Source organism: Hyaena hyaena, unplaced genomic scaffold, assembly GCF_003009895.1.
Source record: "Hyaena hyaena isolate Hyena2069 unplaced genomic scaffold, ASM300989v1 scaffold_617, whole genome shotgun sequence".
In the NCBI taxonomy this organism is placed as follows: domain Eukaryota; kingdom Metazoa; phylum Chordata; class Mammalia; order Carnivora; family Hyaenidae; genus Hyaena; species Hyaena hyaena.
Window position 1 is genome coordinate 74619 of NW_024081251.1, and position 21051 is coordinate 95669.

At 36.6% G+C, this 21051-nt stretch overlaps 1 protein-coding gene across 7 annotated transcripts in view; it reads right to left on the reverse strand.

Annotated features, from left to right (window-relative positions):
* Positions 1-21051, reverse strand: part of QKI (QKI, KH domain containing RNA binding) — a 154755-nt gene that overhangs the window by 29659 nt on the left and 104045 nt on the right. For all 7 annotated transcript variants that reach the window (XM_039257449.1, XM_039257444.1, XM_039257442.1 and 4 more), the window contains exon 4: positions 10015-10158. In XM_039257449.1, coding sequence (XP_039113380.1) covers positions 10015-10158 — 144 coding nt within the window. The remainder of the gene's footprint in view (positions 1-10014; positions 10159-21051) is intronic.

Consider the following 21051-nt stretch of genomic DNA (forward strand, 5'->3'; position numbering starts at 1 on the left):
ACAAAGTAGAATAGAGAAAACCAATAAAACCAAAAGTTGGTCCTTAGAAAAGATAAATAAAATTATTAAAGCTCTAGAGCTAGACCGTCTGATGGAAGAAAATTAGAAAGAAGTCCCAAATTGCTAACATCATGAATGAAAGAACATTACCACTGATCCTACACACTTTAAAAAGAGAAGAAGGGAGTATTATGAACAATTTCGTGACAAAAACTTTAACTCAGACTACAAGGACAATAAAATTTCTTGAAAAATACAGAAACAAAAAAAATGTTGACTGTGGTAGTGTATACACTTGTCATAACTCAAACTGTACAGTTAAAACAAAGGTGTTTTATTTTGTGTAATAAGAAATGGAAAAAAAACCATTAAGAACGGTTTCTTTCCTGCGTTTCTTCAAAATGACTTCAGTATTGAGACACAGCTCCACTGTATTTAAATCAGACCCATTAGTTGCCATATTACTTCTTAAACATAGATCTCTACAACATTAGATGTGAATGTACTCCCAGAAAAAAAAAATTGATGGTCAATTAAATTCATAATAATTACTAGCATATTAAAGGTTTCCTTTACTTGGAACACTAATGAAAAAGTGTCTCATGGATACAGTTAAGAGAAATGTCACTGCCCTAAATATTAAAGATCTTGCCTTAAAAAATTTTCTGAACCCCAGTGCCCTAAAACATAGTCACCCTGGAATAAGTATTTGTTACTCTGAAAAAAATACTAGAATAGCTATACTCAGGTAACCAACTAATATCTCACATTTATTAAGTCCAAAACTGAGTTCTTGATAATCTCTTCAGAGTCTGTTCCTACTACAGTCTTCTTTATCAAGGCAGTAGCAATTACGCCCCTCCAGCTGTTCGGTCTAAAATCCTTGGTGTCATGTCTGACTCCTTGCTTTCTAACATCCCATAGACAACCCATTAGCAAAACTTGCCAACTTCACTTAAAAAATATGCTCAGAATCAGACCATGTCTCATTTCTATTGCTATCTTGGTCCAACCCATCATCATCATTCACGTGGACTAATCCAACAGTCTATCAATTGGCACTTTTCCTGTAATGAGCCAGACAGAAAATGCCTTTCCTGGGCACAGGGTCTTTGTTGCAGTTACTCAGCTCACTTGTGAAGCACAAAAGCAGCCAGAGACAATATGTTAAAGAACTAGCATGGCTGTGCTTCAATAAAACTTTTTAACAGGTAATGAAATCTGAATTTCATACAATTTTCACAATTCATGAGGTATTTTTCTTTTGATTTTTTTCCCCAGCCATTAAAAAAAAAAAAAAAAATGCAAATGCCATTCTTAGCTCACGGGTTATTCAAACACAGTTAGGAGGAAGGATTTGGCACATGGGCCATGATCTGGAGGCTCCTACGAGAACGTCCTTTCTTGCACTCTTGAACTCTTTATTCTGTTTTAAATAGAGCAGGCCAAGTAATCCTTAAAAGAAAATTAATCAGATCATGCCATTCTTTTTCTCCTCAAAGCTTTCCAATGGTTTCATCCATCTTAGACTAAAAGGTTGAGTCCTTAAAACAGTAGACAATAACTGATCAAATGTCCTAATATGTACATGAGCATATTAAAACCAAGTTAATTACAAACAGGTTTATGCTATAAAAGGCAAAATGAACTGGAAATTTATAACATATTACAAATTTCCGGTAGCAAGAATAAAGGAAATTAAAACCTCTGATAACAGAATTGGTAAATGAGTAAATTTAATACACAAGCTTTCTCTAAGGATCAAATATATATGTAAAGTGACTTGAAAAAAATATATAAAATTAAGAATTTTATTCCAAGTTAAAGGAATTCTTCACCCTTTTAAGCATATTAGGTAAATTCTAAGCCAAGACTGTAGGAAGAAATTCAGCCAAGAAATTTAACAGCCCAGTTTATTTTGAAGGGATCACAGAAAGAGTGTGAGAATTATGATGAGTATAACAACAAGCATTTAAATGTCACCTGAAGAATGCTTCCTAATTATAGTAAACAAATTGAACATATATGTTTAGAAGGCTAAGATTTACATTTATAAGAACTATATAGTATACTTAAAATATCATTTATCTAACTACAAAATAATTCATCCTAAGGGCTGTATTAAATTAGTAATTATATCACAAAATTTTAAACAAAGAAATAAACATTTTTAGAAAAACAAGCAATGGTACCACTTTGCAAGACTTATTACCAAACAAAAATGATTAACATACCTTGTCTTAGTGAGCAAAAATTAATAAATAATCCATACCTTACATTTCCATATGAATCATGAAAACTAGTGTTCGTTCTACTCAATTAACTTGTACAACAAAACAGTTATATAAAACCAGAAATCACAAATCCCTAAATAATTCCATGTAACACTGATTTCGTTTTAGGGTACACTCAAAATAAGAAGTATTTTTTGGGGCACCTCAGTGGCTCAGTCGGTTAAGCGTCCGACTTCGGCTCAGGTCATGATCTCAGGGTTCGTGGGTTGAAGCCCACGTTGGGCTCTGTGCGGACAGCTCAGAGCCTGGAGCCTGTCTTCGGATTTTGTATCTCTCTCTCTCTCTCTCTGACCCTCCCCTGCTCGTGCTGTCTCTCTCTGACTCTCAAATATAAATTAAAAAACAATTTTTTTAAAAGTGTTTTTTATTATATTAAATCCTGTCACAATGCACTGTTTCTTCCTAGAAAACCTTTACTTAATGTTCCACCTACATACTTAGTAAAAATCTGCTGGTCAGTTTGAGGATTTCCTCATAATCATTTTAGAAAAAGTGTTTTTAATTTGCTCATTTCCTTCTAACTTTCATCCTTGTACTTCAAGATTCTTCTTCCCATTTAGAAAATAACATGGAAAGAAAAGAAAATACATGTGGAAATAAAATGCTACAGTTACACGGAGCTATTCAAAATCTTAAAATGATTTCATTGACATTTTCCTTTTCTGACTTTACACGTTTTCACAAATACCTAACTGTTTACGATTATGAGTCACTTCCTCACCACACACAGCTTCATACCACAGAGCTCAATTGATGCCCTACTTGCAGAGGCTAATACAGAGCTTGAATTTTACTTGAAGTAAAGAGCAAATCATGACTTTAATATGAGTTACATATATTTTTAAAATTGCTCTTCCTAACTGATGGTAGAATTAATTACATGGAATAAGTCTAACAGTGGGGAGAGAAATCACTTCAAATGAGTGGCAGGAATACATGCTCTCAACAAATACTCTGAAGGTAGATTTGTATCAGTAGTTGGTTTCTGCCCCTAAATCCCCAAAGATTAACAAAATCAGGATATCTGTTCTATAGTCCTTTTTTATCAGTGAGTATAATTTAAATTTTCACAGAAGATCGCATTGTAATTATAGTAGTATATTGAAGGCCTCGGGAATCAGAATGTGTACAGCTTCAGCTTATGAAAGTGAGATTCAAACAACCAAACTGACTGCACTTAGGATAAGAAGGATATATTTAAGTAGATATTTAGTGGTAACAGATTTAGATTCATCAGATAAAAACATTATATATAACTAGAGAAATTATTCTTTCCTATTTATGCATGATTTGTTTTGTGATTTGTAAAACAAGAGATTTATATAAACTGATCATTAAAGTCAAAGAAACGTCTAAAATAAAATGGTATTATTTCCAAAGTAAACAAGTTCTCTAGGTAAAATGCCACCACGCTCTACTGAGTGAAGTGTGAATCATCTCAAGCCCTTACGTCTGCAATGAAGTAAGAATACTGAACTAGTTCCTGAAAAATATGATCACCAAGTGCTCTAATAATGCTAAGGTTTCTCTATGTCCATATGCTTGCTAGAAAAATGGGGGAGAAAAGCCTACTTTATAAGGCTGTTTTGAAACCCAATCCGAATTTAAAGAGTTTGAACTGACTTACTAAACATTTAGTTGTGCACAGTGTTACGTGAATTGATGTGGACACAGTAAAGTCATCAAAATTATTAGAAAAATTAGTCACATGGAGTATAGTATATGGGCAAAACTTTACCCAGATTTATTAAATCTTAAAAATAGCAGATGCAATTAAATTTTTACGTTTAATTATGAAACTTTAGATAAAGCAAAAAATCTTTGCTCTCCACTCCCTCCTACTCACCCAAGTCCCTCAAGCCAAGACTAGATCTTTTGCTATATAACATTAAACAAGATGGGCAAAGCCCCCATGACTATACATGCAGCTCTTTCTACATCTACTTCCTTCCAAACATCAACTTAACTTTGTTCTATTTGGTGAACTATGAAACATTTATACTGAAATAACACAGACAATTCCATGTTAGCTATAAAATTTATCCTGTAAATGAAAATGTAAACAGAATCGTATTTCCCACAGCAACAATATGAAACTAGGGACTATGTACCTGGTCAAGATATGAACACAGAGGTAAAAATACAGTTTTTTGTTACAAAAAGGTCTATAATCTCACGCAGCTCCTTAATATAAAAATCTATTAACTCCAAATACGTTTAAGAACCATGAGAATTTATTTTATTCACATTTTTGGAATTAAAGAGCTTATTATAATTATTTTTTAAACCACTAGGAAAGCAAACATTTAAGACTTTGGTTAATACCCAGGGTGAGACGGTGCTGGTAAGCTGTCCTTTTCATATGACACTGGCAGGACTATAAATTGGTCTCAATTTTCTAGAAGGCAATTTAAAAACTGTAATATAAACAAAGTATTAAAATTTAAAATGCACATACCCTTCAACCTCGTAATTCTATTGCAACAGATTTATCCTACAAGTATCTACGCACGAGTTAATTATCCTGCTTGCTACATTTATGCAGCATCTTCTCAATGAAGAGTAGGGAACGGTCTACTGCTGGTAGCAGAATGGTCATTCCGCTGTCGTATGTTTAGGGAGGTGCTCTCAAAAGATCCAAGGACCCACCGTGAAAGGAGAGGCTGATGAGGAATGGAGAAAAAGATCCCCCACAATGAATCAATAAAGGAAGTAAAAGGCCAAGAGTACTGAAAGGATCATTTACCTAAATAATAAAATCTTAGGGGAAAAAATTCCAGTTCCTCCTCTTGTCCAGTACCTTCTTGAACCAGAGCCAATTAAGCTTTTAAACTCATCACCCTTCCCCCCAAATCAACTGGCTGTATCACCAGTGACCACTACTGAAGTGAATAATCTTCAGCAACAAACTCCCTCACTTGGCTTCTACGACCCCAACATTCCTGGTTTTCCTTCAACCTCAGTGGCTCCTCTCCTCTCCCCTCCCAGGTCTCCTCTGGATCCCCCTCTCCTTGGTGACATACCCAGGGCTCTGTCCTCAGATTCTTCTTCACCTTTATCCAATTCTTAGATGATACCATTCTAGCTCTTGGCTCTAAAAGCTTTTGATATGATGACAACTTCAAAACTGACATATTCTAGTCCCATCTTCTTACCTAACCTTACTATTATTAACAAATGCCCATTTAACATTTAGTTTCTCAACGTTTACACTTCCAAGCCCAATTTCTTTCCCTGCCCCTGAAACCTGTTCCTCTAACAGTACAGACAGGAGACGAGTTCAACCGATCAGTGTGAAAACCTTGAAGCCTTCACGTATACACAACAACCAATCCACCAAAATTCCTGACAGCTTTACCCTGAAAACAAATCCATAATCGATTACTACTCAGCACGTTCAACACTAGTCCATGTCACTTTCAGCTCATTCATGGACTACAAATACTTGTGCGTTTGCATCTCTGCTTTCTCCATCACCCTCCAAGTCTGTCTATTTTCTATTCAGAATGATCCTTTAAAGTATAATTAAATCATGTTATTCCTCTCCTCAAATTCCTCAATAGCTTCTCCTGTTAGATTAGACTAAAATCTAATATCCCTATCATGGCCTACAGGCCTGTGTAAGCTGCCTTCTCACCCTTCCCCACTGGCTTCACCTTCTGCCACTCTCCCTCCTGCTCACTGAACTGGACCCCCTTTGATAGACCCCAAAAATGTCTCTGGACCATCACACTTTCTCTTGTCTTTGCTTAGAAACCCCTTGGATATCCAAATGATTGCTCTACACTTCATTAGGTGGTTTTTCCTAATGTCACCTTCTGAGAGGCATTCTCTTATCATCCCTTATAAAACAGTATTTCCTTAATCCATGGTTCTCCTTACCCTGCATTATTTTTCTTCACATTTTAGCATTACCTAATAGTTTCTATCTGTTTTTGCTTAAGGTCAGTTAATCCAAGCTGTAACCTCCCCACAAGCAGAAGGTAAGCTTCAAGATGGCAGGTACTCAGTCAGCTTTATTTACTCTCTCTGTACTCTCAACAGCCGACACAGTGAGTGCATGTGTGAACATTTACTGAATGAACTCTAAGGCCTGGAAGGGAGAAGACTAAAGTTTCAAGAAATCAAATAAACACACAGTGATTCAATCTGTGAGGGTCTAGTGTGGAATGTGTGTGTACTTTAGGTTTGGCGCAGAGTGAAAAATGAAGCTGGAAAAGTAAGGCATGGCAATGAAGGCAACTGTAAAAAATTCTGTGTTCTCCTCATGGAGAGAAACCACCAAGAGGCTTTTTTAAGCAAGGAGAGGTTAAGAAACAGACTGCAAGGTCTGGAAGCACTTGTGGGGCCCAAAACAACAAGTACGGACGCTGGCTGTGGGGATAAGCCTGGCTCAAAATAAGGACGCAAAAAATGCAGGCAAAGGAAGCAAGCACATCCGAGGGATGCGGGAAATAAACTTAACTGAATTTGCTTTTTTTATGGACACTTGGTAACAGTTAGAAACGTCAAACCCCAGAACGGAACACTGAAGAGACAGGAAAGGCACAACTGAACATGTACTGTTCACGGACATGTTAACTCAGCAGGGAGACTGAAATGGTCAATAGAACAAGAGTATCACCACTCTCAAGATACATTTTGACACATGAAAACCACAGAAAAGTTTCAAAAAGTTCTCATACACACAAGAATACATTAAAAAGATCCCCTTGCAGCTCACTGGAGGGCAATGTGAGATTACACAAAATGTAAATGCTGAAAGAAATGTGTTCTCGATCATACAGTGATCTGGAAAACCCTTAGTCCAATCCCATGGGGTTAGGGCAGTAATTCTTTTCTGCAACAGCTTATTTCAAAATAATTACTAGTCTCCATATCATTCCCTTTATAACTTTTATGTAGACAGGAAAAAAAAGATCAAAATTAGCCAATTCATTTATATGTGAATTCTTTCCAAAAGAACAAGATGGGTCCGCATTTTCAATCCAAACATACTGTTTTGAAAACAGTTAAGCAATGATAAACTAAAGGGTTCTGTATGGAGCCTTACAATTAAAAAAATTTTTTTTTTTAAATAAGGGTCAAGCCAATTTATTTAAAAAGAATAATGAATTGAGAAGGAACTTTTATTTTCTTCAATCCTGAATTAATACATTCCTTTCATAATCAGCACTTGGAAGGAACAGTACGTAAACCTATACAATTACAAAACACTATTATTCAGACAGTGTTAAAAAGCTGCCACAAACTAAAAGGCACAATTACGTGGTAGGTGTGACGTTAGGCATTCTTCATATATCATCTAATTTCACAGTCACTGCGTGAGAGGAAGGGAGACAGTAAAACGTCAGCTCTCAAACACCTTACATTCTGCCTCCCAATAAGCTATATAAGTAAAAACCCAAATCGCTGGACAATTCAGGACTGTATAAAAGGTTTTGTTTAAACCTTTGCTTATCATAGCACCATCACCAGGCATGTATGGTAACGTTCAGTTTACTGAAAATAAATTCTGTGACATAGCATCCGTGTCACAATAAGCATTTCTGACGAAATGGAGAGGAAAAGAATGTACTACAAGATTAAATTTCTTTACAGAACCTGTAAAGTATTTTTATTGTAAAATTTGTAATTCTAAGAAAGTTTTATTACTTCAGAGGTAGTAATTAATAACAACCCTAAAAAGTACTTCCACAGGAGATAGGCTTATCATCAAAAGTGCTCTTTTCTTTTAAAATATAAATGGTATAGGGGCGCCTAGGTGGCTCAGTCTGTTAGGTGGACTGCTTTGGATTCTGTGTCTCCCCCTCTCACTGCCTCTCCCCCACTCATGTCTGTCTCTCTAATATAAACATTAAGATTTTTATAAATATAAATTGTATGAATTTTTAAAAAGTTTCTACCATTTTTTAATCTACTAACACCTTTTAATATTAAAGACTATTTTAAAACCAAAATGGTCCTTAGAAGTCATTTATTCCAATTCTCATTTTGTACAGGAGGAAACAAACACAAAGAAATTTATTAACTTTCTGAAAGACACATGCAAGTTACTAACACAGCTTCTAACATGATGCTTTTTCCCAGGTTAGTAACTTTCTTTCTTTGAGTTTATTTGAGAGAGAGAGGGAAAGAGAGAATCACAAGCAGGCTCCAAGCTGTCACTGCAGAGCCTAATGGAGGGCTTTATCTCATGAACCTTGAGATTATGACATGACTCAGAATCAAGAGTCAGATGCTTAACCAACTGAGCTCCCCAGGTTAGTAAAATTTGAGAACTAAAGTTGCTTACAGAATGAGTACAGGTCAGTAAAAGTTTTAATTATCAGACAACTGGTCTATTTCCAATGTTAGGTGAGCTTATTTGCTTGTATTTTGTGAGCTGAATATTTTCAGTTATACATGGCAATAAAAATAATGTTAACTTTTTCTGCTCATGGGACGAACAATTAAGTATACTTAGAAAAAAGCACTTTCTTATGAAACTTTTCAAAATTGCACATTAAGGAAAAGGAGGAAGGTTATATGGTTTAATAGTATGCAACTACAGATTTTAGCTTATATTTAACCTATCTGCTTATATCCCTTATAAGACCTACTGAGTAAAATTCACGTGAAATTCTTTTCTTCCAAGCAGTTAATTTTGTCAAGTACATGGAAACTATTTATGGCTTGTAAGTTTATTTATAGAACGTCTTGGGGATGAAGAGCAACAGACACAGACTCCACACTCATTTATGTAAATGTCAATAAATCTTTGTTTGATAGAATGCGAAGAGTGCTCCTGGTGTTTCCACAACAAGCTAGGGGTCTCATTTTGGTCATTTTTTATCAACATAAAAAATATATACTTAACATGACTTTGAAAACCAACAATTTCTTTTTCATTTTCCATTGAAAAAGATAATACTCTGGCAGTGAGTATAATCATCATTTCTAAATGAGAAGTTCCTAAAAGGGTCGTGTAAAAATGAGGAAAAGAGAAAAAGGAGCGGGACTGTGGAGGGACAGATGGGGTCTTTTCTGCAGGAGATGCCGCCCTCCAAAATTACTTTCAGGGTCCTATCTAAATATGAACTTTCACAGTTTTTAGTATCTTAGAAAAAACATGAAATGAGCTGAAGCGTGCAAAGTGCTCAGAATGGTGCCCAGGCTATCAACAAAGGTTAGCTCTTTCATCCCTAAAAGATAATATTACCATATTACGTTCACCCTGGAACATTCCTCTTCTATGGGAGCCAATGACATGGCAGGAGAGTACTTGGAACCCATAGGCTAACATGGGTCTTCCAACATAAATATCAGTTGTATAGACTTTTCTGTACACTCATTACTTGTTTAAAAAGAGAAACTACTCCTCCCTCAAAAAAAGAAAAAAAAGCTTTCATCACCCTACTGTTAATGTACCTACTTTCTTACCTGATGACAGAGTGGTGCAAAGATAATGATACCTTTGAAAAGCACACAACTAATGGAGTTTGCTCCCGTCACAGCATATCCCTCCCCCCAAATAAATAGGCTTTCCCACTTAAGGATCTGAGCAATGTCTATGTTTGCCTACTATACCACAGTGAGTTATAAATTATTTTTTACATTTTAAAGTTCAATAAAATTTCTGAAAAATAAATAACTTATTCTTTATTAACACAAACATTAAAATAATTACACAGAAAACGGGGTTGGGGCCCAAATGTAAGATTTGGAAATTATTACTTACTGCAGGTACCAGTAATTTCTTCACTTCCTCCACGGCTCTCTTCAGTTTGATCTCTGCTCTGTTTTGAGCATCTTCCACAGTGATCAGGACATGTAAGTCTTCATTGAGGTGCTCCCAATTAGGCTTGCCTCTATTCTGCTCCTCCTAAAAAAAATTTACAAAGCACATTATTACAAATTTTTCTTTTCAGAGAGAGTATATCTTTCATAATACTAACCTGCTGCCAATTATTTAAGCAATGTTTGCATCATTATGCTATGACGACATTATAAACCTCTTGAATTATTCTCCTTGCAAAAAAGACTGGGTGTGAAACTACTGGGTCAAATGACAGTTATTTCAACAAGTGCTTGTTGAGCATCTACACGTACTAAGCATGGAACCAGATGCCAAACTGAGGCTACGACAGTGAGCAAGGCAGAGCCATGGCCCACACAAGTGCTCTTACGTACTAAGGACTTACTATGGACTCATCCTTAGGTAACCATGGAAAGCATATTATTTCTTCTGTATTTTATTTATGAGTAAATTGGTCACCAAGGTTAACTTAAGTCAGTTATCAAGGTCCTATAGCTAATAACAAGCTAATTTAGGAATTGAATCAACATTTTCGTTCTCAAGTTCAGTGATCTTTCCATTTCTATACAACTACTTTTAATAACATCGGCAGACTTCAAGATTAGGACAGCATTTTGCAAAGAAACATTATTGTGCATGAGAAATGGAAACATTTTCACTTATAATCATTAAAAAGAATACATGTAAGAATAGTTCTAACTATAGTTCCATTAGCCTTGCTTTAAAAACAGTGAACTATCAGCATTTATATCAACCCATAAATACTAATTTAATAGAAAACATCAATGCTTCATTTCCTTGACTGTTTTCAAATCACTTAGTGAGGGATACCCCAGCTTGCAAACACAGGGAAGCTGCAGAGAGGACTGGCCACATTTGCCCTTCACCTAAGATACAATAATTTCAGAATTACTTCTTGCTCTAAGTTTCAGAGATAATACTTCCATAAATAATTTTAATTCAAAATTTTAAAAAAACATGAAAAATAATATAGACTTAAAAATAAATATAAAAATGGTACATAAATGTACCTGGCTCAGTGCACGGTGAGCCATGCATAACCAACAGACAACACATATTGTTGTTGTACTTTCCTCTCAAAGGTCTCTATTTACTAAACTGTGAGATTCCAATCACAGGAAACAAAATGGCAGAAGTTCATAAAACAAATATAATACAAAAGCCCTCTGCATACATGTTTGCAAAGGTCATGGGAAATACATGGACCTTAACCAGTAAGGACAGAAATAAATTCTAATAGTCAAGTATATGTTTCTGCCTGTACTTGCTGTTAATATCATAGGTATGAAAATCCATCCTAATGTTTGCCAAACTGAATGGCGTCCAAGAAAATTAGGGCTCCCATTAATAAATGATGTGAATAAAAATTAAAATTTATGAATGAAATTTAGTTTTTTTCAATATGTTTTGATGTAAATACTAATTAAGTCATTTGGAAGTAATTATTTAATAAAAATAACCTATTTTAAGCATTTCTTTTCGCCTAGTGACAGACACCGTTGAAAAAATGAGAAACTAAGGCATCAAGGAATTAAAAAATTCAGAACCTCAGGGTTCTCTGAATGCCAAAGAACATAAAATGCACATACACATAACTCCACTGTGGCAAGAAAAAATTTAAACTTTTATGTTGAAAAATGATGACAATATTTTTTTCACCAAAATCTGTAATCTCCTACTGAGTATTTTTTTTGGTAGATAGACCTAATAAAGTTACTTGCATTTTGGGATGAACCTAAAAAAGTGTGTCAATGTTCACACGAACAAGGGAGATAAAATAGTACTTCTACCAAGATAAAAATAACAGACAAGATTCACTCTCCTGGCTGAAACAACCAAACAGGTAAAACACAAAAATGACAGTTCTCAAGCCTGTGAAGGTTGCTGGCACTAAAGCCAGGGAGGCTGAGAGATGGCGAATTAATGAAGGAAGCCCCAGTATCACCCCAGCTCTCTGGCCGGGTACTCTCCAGGAAGCAGCCCTGGGAAGGGTGGCGGGTCGCCTCTCTGGGCTGAGGGGACTCTGGGAAAATTTCGTGGAGACCAGCACAGCTGGAGTTCACAGAGAAGCCTCCTGGAAGGAGCCCTGCCTGGAGGCCTGTAAGGTCCGCTCACATGCTAGGCTGCACACCAGTCAACGCACGGGTTGGCGAGGGAACACTGGAGGCGGACACTGAGTCTCCCAAAGGGTTCTAGGTAAAAGTGGTGGGATCTCAAAGAGCCAGACTGAGAGACTTCCCGAGTCACAGACACTGGGTAAAGTATACAGAAGGTCTTGCTCAGTAGCGAGAAGCACTCAGAGCTAGTCTGGTCACTGTCCCTGTGCTGCCCAAATAAATCTTAAAAGCAAGACCCAAAAGGATGAAAAGTGTTTCCAACTAACTTAACTGTGTCCCAGAACAAAGCCCAAGAATACTTACAGGGATAGGAAATATCCACCCAAAAAGGTGAAAGTCATACTCTAATCAGAAATTAAAAGGCAGGGAAAGACGCCGGAAAATACAACATCCATGAGAGAGAGAGAGAAAAACAACAACAACCTAGAACTGTTATAATTTGTAGACCAAGACACTAAAAGTGTGTGTGTGTGTGTGTGTATGTGTGTGCACACGCTCACATATGTAAGACACCAATACACACAGATACTAATACAAGGATAACTGAGGAACATATATAATCAAAAGTATTTAGAAAGGCCTAAGTACAAACTAAAATCGTAAAAGTGACTTACCACAGAAACTTTTATACATGGAAAGACAAAAAGCCAAAGGATTTGAAAAGGAAGAGATATTATTTGCAAGATAGGAAGAGAGAATAAAGTTAAAGTATAATTTGACATTGTGCTTCACCAAAGGAATAAAATTTTGAAGTGTAAAACACCATGGTAAATGTATACTCAATTAATTCAACAACTTAAGTGCTAGTTAAAAACTGAAAATATAAGAAAGTTACATCTACTGTAATAATGTAGGCCTCAAAATAAAGTTTTGCTTACAGTTTTAAAAACACCTGAAAAAAAAAATAACACACTTGAAAGAACAAAAACTTCTAGACAAAGATAAAGGTGGTGGAATTACTGTAATCAAATAGTTTTACCCCCTCCTAATATTCTAGAATATGGTAGAGTTTAAAATATATAGAACTCATAAGGAAGAAGAAAAGGGGAAAGGAAACAATTTAGAAACCACAAAGCATATGGCTAAGCAGTCAGGGATTTAGCAAATCCCAGGTGAAAAGGAATCAATTTACGCTGCAGATCTTTCCATCCCCCACACCCACCCCAAACAAAAAACTGAGGACTGTCAGCAATAATAGGAGCGCTGAAGCTGGAGCGAAGAACCGGAAGATGACAGAACTCTCACTAAGGAGCAGCCCAATCGCCACATCCCCTCTCCTCAAATAGGCGGCCCTCCTCAAATCGGCGGCCCTCCTCAAATCCCAGCAAAAAACTAGAAATGTTCCACTTGACAGAGCAGAGTTTTGAGGGGCAGTTAGGAGGATCACTTATGCACTTAAGGCTGAGGTGTCCAGCCCACGCCAGGGGAGGGAGAATGAAGAGCCTTCTCTGGGAGTCTGAGAGCCCAACAAACAGAAAACAACCTCAAGAAAGCAACCACTAGGGGCGCGCCTGGGTGGCTTAGTTGGTTGGGCGACCGACTTTCGCTTAGGTCATGATCTCGCGGTTCGTGGGTTCGAGCCCCGCGTCGGGCTCTGTGCTGACTGCCAGCTCAGAGCCTGGAGCCTATTTCGGAGTCTGTGACTCCCTCTCTCTCTGACCCTCCCCTGCTCAGGCTGTCTCTCTCTCTCTCCTAGAAATAAATAAAAATATTTAAAAAAAAAAAAAAAAAAAAGAAAGCAACCACTGACCTGAGAGCAGAAAAATTCAAACTTCGGCAGAGTTAAGAAAATATACTGTGTCCTTGAAATGGGTAAAGGATATGTTAAAATAATTCAAAAGATAGAATGGAACTTGGAAAACTAAAAATATGATAGTAAAAATGAAAAACTTGACCGAGATTGGAAGATAAAAACTAAAAAACTCTCCCACCAAGCAGCAGCAAAGACAAAGATGGAAAATGGTAAAGACCAGTATAAACCTTACAAGAGTAGTCCAAGAGGTCTAGAAACTAAATGTCAGACATGTCACCAAGAAAAAGAAAAAGGAAGAAGGAAGAACGATCATCAACATAATACATACTTTTAAAATAAAAATAAAATAGGGCCGCCTGGGTGGCTCAGTTGGTTCAGCGTCTGACTTCGGCTCAGGTCATGATCTCACGGTTTGTGGGTTCGAGCCCCGTGTCAGGCTCTGTGCGGACAGCTAGCTCAGAGCCTGGACCCTGTCTCCAGATTCTCTGTCTCCCCCTCTCTCTGACCCTCCCCTGCTCATGCTGTCTCTCTCTCTCAAAAATAAATAAAACATTAAAAAAAATAAAAAAATAAAACTGAAGAGCTTCCAAATGAAAAGGGCCCACTGAGTTCACACAATGGAAGGAAAGAAAGGGGATGAAAACTAAACAAATCCACTATCAGCGAGGTAAGCCACAAGGTAGCAATGAAGAATAAATATCAAAGAATCTTGGTGGGATGTGGGGGAGGGCAGGTTTTCAACTTCAGACTTCACAGAATTACATAGTTTTAATCTATGAACATTATCAAACTTGATTTAAAAAAAAAGGTTTTAAGATCACTCTACCCAGAGCCACATTTATCCAATCATAGTACATTGTAAACTCAGGCAAGAGTTAAGAGCAAATTCCTTCAGGAATGAGTTTTAAGCCTAGTAATTATTCGATGCAAATATAATTTCTCTCTATGTTCTTTTCTGTTTCTGAAATGGCTAATAAAGGCAATCTGGAATTGGCAAATACTATACGAGAAAGTCAATAAAGCCTATTCATAAAGGTTCTTTTTCAGTCATAAAAAAACAAATTAAGAAACTACAGTAGAATTAGGGTACATATTCTATACCTAATACCTATACTAAGAATCTATTCCTGGGGTGCCTGGGTAGCTCAGTCGGTTAAGCATCTGACTCTTGATCTCAGCTCAGGTCACGATCTCACAGTTGGTGAGATCAAGTCTTGCATCAGGCTGCATGCTGACACCACGGAGCTTGCTTAGGAATCAATCAATCTGTCTATCTCTCTTTCAATATAAATAAACTTTTAAAACAAATCTATTCTCTAAGTTTCTCACTTCAATAAATAATTCGGGACAAATAAAAGGCTGAAATGAAGCATAGAGAAGGGATGGCAAAATGGATGTACATCCAAAATGGTGTATCACTTTGAAAATAGCTCATTGTTACTAATTATTATAACACCTGATTTATAGTTATCTGAAGCAATGTGATTTCATATTATGTGCCACCAAATCTTCAGCAACAGAGAAGAACATACTTTTTCTTTTTCATGGACATAGGCCCAAATTTACATTCCAGCAGTCATCCCTGCTCATTCCTAGGCCTTCAAACTTAACTGCCAACTTGACATGTGGAAGTCACTGCACTCTCAAGTCAAGTCTCAACTCAACATGTCTGGACTGGCGCTCATGATTTCCCTTCTCAAAACTTGTCTACAATCATGTCTCAGCTATTACTCATCCTGAAGGAGTTTTCTCAGTAAGTGTGGATTTTTAAAACTTGAGGACAAGGACCACCTGTACATATAGCTATTCAATCCACACTAATCTCAGGCACCATTTCTTGCTTATATTCATTCTGGCCTATTCACAAACATGGATTCCAATACCTATAACTTTACAGCACCTTAGAGTTAACCTGTGCATGGTCTTATTCTAGCTTTCAAAAGTTCTATCCTAGTTGATTACCAGAACCACCACGGCTCATTGTTCTTTTTTTATACTTGACAATACGTATATAACTGACTTTACACATATCTTTCTGGCCCTTAATCAATATTTAGATTCAACTGAATAACTGAGCTTTTATTATTGAGAAGTGTCATTAAAATGCATTAATATACTGTAGCCCCCTCCCCCCACCCCAGTGCTTTGCTGTTTTCATTATTTTTGTTTCTGTCCATACAAGCCTCCATATAGCTTTTCTTGATTATATATCTTGGTTTCTGGGTCTGCTTCTTTTTGACCTCACATTTTTAAGCTCCCAGTTATATTTGATCATCTTCATCCTTTTATTCTTGTTCTCTTCTCTTCCAGTCAACCTTCCCAGATTTTCCACAATACTGCTCATGAGGTCTGATTTTCATATCCAAAGACAGTGTTTTCCCTTTAAACTAACACCTCCATATTACCTTGTTTCATTGTTATCAAAAGAATGCAGTCAGAGAAGGGTCAAAAGCTTTTTGTTTTTTTAAAAACTGCAAGACTAAAGTTATATTTTAATATAACAGAGCAAAGTAAGAGCAAAGATAAATTACATATAATTACTATGTGTATACATATGTTCAAAGCTCAAAACCATGGACCTTGAATCTTGAGGACTGAAATGACAAGAGAGCATTCAAAGAAATGGAATGGCTTTATTTATACAGCAAATTAAAGTTTAGTAGCATATACAACACTTTATAATATAATTATTCATATCTGATTATAGAGTAGGTAGATACAATTACAAACAATACTATGGTCTACATTCTTGACAAGTATACTATAAAGAAATTAACAAATTTCAAAATAACTTTTGGTCTCTCAGGTGATGAAAAAGAAATTCAGAAATGAAAATGATGGTGATGATGATATGATAGTAACTAAGCTTTTATTTAAACTCTTACTGCTTGCCAAGTACTATGCTCAGCAATACAAATACCCCACCTAATGCGACCCTCCCAAGAGCCCTGTGAGTGCAGTACTATTGTTCTTACTATCAGGTTAATAAGGAGGTTGAACAGAGAAGGCTTGCCCAAATCACTGAGACAGTAAGCGTGACACCAGGTGGAAGGACTTTTAGAGCCTGCACTGGCAACATGAATTCCTAGCATAAAATATCAATGACGTGAGAGCCCTAAGCAAAGTGCTCTAAAACAGCATAAATTAGTGAAAAAGCCAGAAACAGAGCACTGAGAACTTGAATCTTGAGAACTTTTTCTACATTACCATTTTCACCTTTCAAAATTTTTGTACGGTATTTTAAGCCTATCTTGTTTGCAAAGCATTCAGAGCTAGGAGGGACTCTGGATCCCGATAAGGAAACACAGTGAAATTATTTGGTAAATGTGTTTTTTGGTTTTTTTGGTGTTGGTCCTATGTCCAAATTCCAAGTCTAGGGCTCTTTCTCCATAAATGAGTCCCTGAATCGGTCACACAAAGAACGGTATGAACCACCGGCAGAGGAGCACAGTGAAACAGACCCCTTACAGTCTACACAGAGGCTTCTGTTCTGGGCCAGAGAACTGCCTATCACGTTTCAAGAATACAAATATATAAATGATAAACCTGTGGCCACTTAACACACAGAATTCCTTCAGTTACTAAAGTTTTCCATAGGGGAGATTCTTAAAACTAAAATTTGGTCTTAATGCATAACAAATACATCCAACATAATTACTAAGTTAGGGCTAATCAAATCATTGTCCTGAAACAAGTTCTAACCCTTACTCTTCAATTATAATCCTCCATTTCACTTCTGGAGCTCCTATATTCAGTGACATAAAAATGTTTCCAAAATTCTCAAAATTTAAGAACTACTTTTGCGTTTGACTGGTTTTAGGTTAAAACCAAAGACCTAATGAGTCAGTGCCCTGGGAAGTTTAAAATTATGTTCTAACTACAGTGTCTACCTGCATAACAAAGTAATTCTATAACATGAAACATCAGACCACACTGATTGCCTCAACCCCTGCTGATAAACTCTTTTAATTACACCTTTGTAGTCATGCAAATGAGCACAAGACTTCTCCCCCTACTGTGCTCTTAATGTGAAAGTTCATATGCCAAAACTTCTGACAAAGGAATTCAAAAGTGTTACATATTTAAGCAAACCAAGGTTCAATACACTTATGGATATTTATATTTTTAGCCAAGCAAATAAAGCTTAGACATAGAAGCATCTCTAGCTGTACACACAATCTAAAACTGGCTTAAGAAAAGTTCATTGAGAGACTGGACATAAAGCAGATTTCACATAATTTAACTGTTCACTGACTCTAGTTATAAAGTTCCTCAAAAATTTTTTAACTTGAACTTGAGCACTGCAACAATCATATTTTTTTTTTTAATTTTTTTTTTTGTTAATGTTTTATTTATTTCTAGGAGAGACAGAGAGAGAGACAGTGCGAGCAGGGGAGGGTCAGAGAGAGAGGGAGTCACAGACTGAAACAGGCTCCAGGCTCTGAGCTGGAAGTCAGCACAGAGCCCGACGCGGGGCTCGAACCCACGAACCGCGAGATCATGACCTAAGCGAAAGTCGGACGCTTAACCGACTAAGCCACCCAGGCGCCCCAACAATCATATTTTCAAAGCGAATTGTTTTCTATTAATATATGAAGATTAGAGCATGTTTATATTCCGTTTGTTGAAACCTCCTCCAGTATGCTCTTAAGGAAGCAGGCATTCCTTATTAAAAGAAACCTGTTTATTAAATTAAGCACAATGAAACAATTTATTAAATTTGAAGAACTTTTGTTTACTGTCAAGTATTTTCCAAGAACAAAAGGACTATTCTCAATACTTTTCTTTCACAAGAAACATCAACTGCCTACAAACAATACTAAAAGACTGTCCTCCTTCCAATTATTATATAGTAATTCCATTAATTTAAGCGTAATGACTGCCATGTCAAAGCTAAACTTAAGTATCACCAGTCAGGGCCAAAATACATCCAAATAATATGAGTTACTTCTAATAATGACCAAACTCAGTACCATTTCTCTAGATCTAAAGCTACTTTAGTTTGTGGAAATCATTTTGGACATGACCATTTGGGAAGATGAGGATGATCTTAATGATGCCATGGTTAAGGCTGAAAAGACTGAGCAAAATCTGTGTGAAGACTTTTCCAGAAAAATAAAAAATGATCAAGTGATTTTTAATTTCATTTCCCAGCAAATTTGAAGATCAATGGCCAGCTAATCGTTAACAAAAACAGAAAGTGAAAACAGATAAAAAGAACTGTCCTTCCAAAAGGAAATCCTTTTGGAAACTTGGGGATGAGTTTCCATTGCTAATGATCACTCATATAAAAGCGGTTATTTATCGCCCATGGAAGCATGAAACACTTCCTCACAGCATTATTAGAATCCTTCTGCTATTCAAATGTGAAATTTTGTATACTGTGTCCTATTCTCTTCACCATCTAGCACACAAAGGAAAAGATTATGAAAGGTATAGAAAAAGTCATTTGTTTTAAAATGTGATATTTTAAGGGGTGCCTGGGTGGCTCAGTTGGCTAAGCATCCAACTTTGGCTCAGGTCATGATCTCAGGGTTCTTGGGTTTGAGCCCCACAATGAGCTCTGTGCTGACAGTTCGGAGCCTGGAGCCTGCTTCAGATTCTGGGTCTCCCTCTCTCTCTGTCCCTCCCTACTCATGGTCTATCTCTAAAAAACGAATAAACATTAAAAAAATTTTTCTAATGTGATGTTTTAAAATACTGAATTGAAATATTTATGGGGCGCCTGGGTAGCTCAATCAGTTAAATATCTGACTTCATCTGAGGTCATGATCTCACAGTTTGTGGGTTCGAGCCCCACGCTGGACTCTGTGCTGAACAGCTTGGAGTCTGGAGCCTGCTTTGGATTCTGGGTCTCTTTCTCTGCCCCTGCCCCACTCATGCTCTCTCTCAAAAATCAATACACATTAAAAATAAATTTAAACTGGAGTATTTACTTGCTCACAGCACACTAAGGGAAAAAAAAAAAAGACAACATTTCTACTCATTTTCTTTCCCAAATCATCCAAAACCCAATTTCAAAATTCATCTTTTAATGAAATTTTCCCCAGGTCCTCTCAGACAGGATGTTTCCTGTGTTCCCACCTTACTGTTTTATCTTCTGTCATACTAAGTCTGATATGTATCAAATCTCTAAAAAACCTCAAGAAGTTTAGAATTGTGCTCACCATCACACTCCCTAGCAATCATAGTAAATGCCACATTAACTGCTCAGTTTTTACTAGAGCATAGCATGAGATACAAAAATGAAGTCACAGCTAATACTGTGAAAAAATAAGACATCTCTGGACTCGTATTAAGCATTTTATATCTTATAAAGTTAATCAATCCTTTTAAGCCTTAGAGGTAGGTATTATTAAAATCACCTGTTTGCATTTAAAAATGAGCTAAACTAATGGACAGAGAACCCTGACTTACTCAGTGTCACTCAGCTGAAGTGATTTCCTATTATACACTCTGCCTTAAAGACTTTACAACTAGAAAGTATACTACTAAGAAAGGTTAAATATTTAAAAACCAAAATAAGAGAGAGAATCGTTTCACTGAAAACAATAACAAGAAACAATATGATCATTCTGACAAATCCACCTATGGGGTAACTTACAAGGTCATTACAAGATCAAGCACAGATCATTACCAGGTCCAAGGATGATAATTTTAAGGAGGGAGTAAGAATGACAGCATATAGTTCACTGTTAGGAAACTACTTTTTCCCTAGGGAATTAATTTAGGCAGTAAATTCTACAGACATATAAAACAATGTTTTGTTTTAGAATATGATTGTTAACTATGATGAAAATTCATTTGCTGATAATCATTTCTGATAGTACACTTACTAGATGTACTCGGGCAAAATTCTGAACGATGGCTTCCTCATTTGTATAACGGCGTTAAGTATAGTACTTCCATCACAGAACCATGATGAGCTCTAAATGTGTGGTGTTTGGGGCGCCTGGATGGCTCAATCAGTTAAGCCTCTGACTTCAGCTCAGGTCATGATCTCACCTGTTCGTGGGTTCGAGCCCCACATCAGGCTCCTTGCTAACAGCTCAGAGCCTGGAGCCTGCT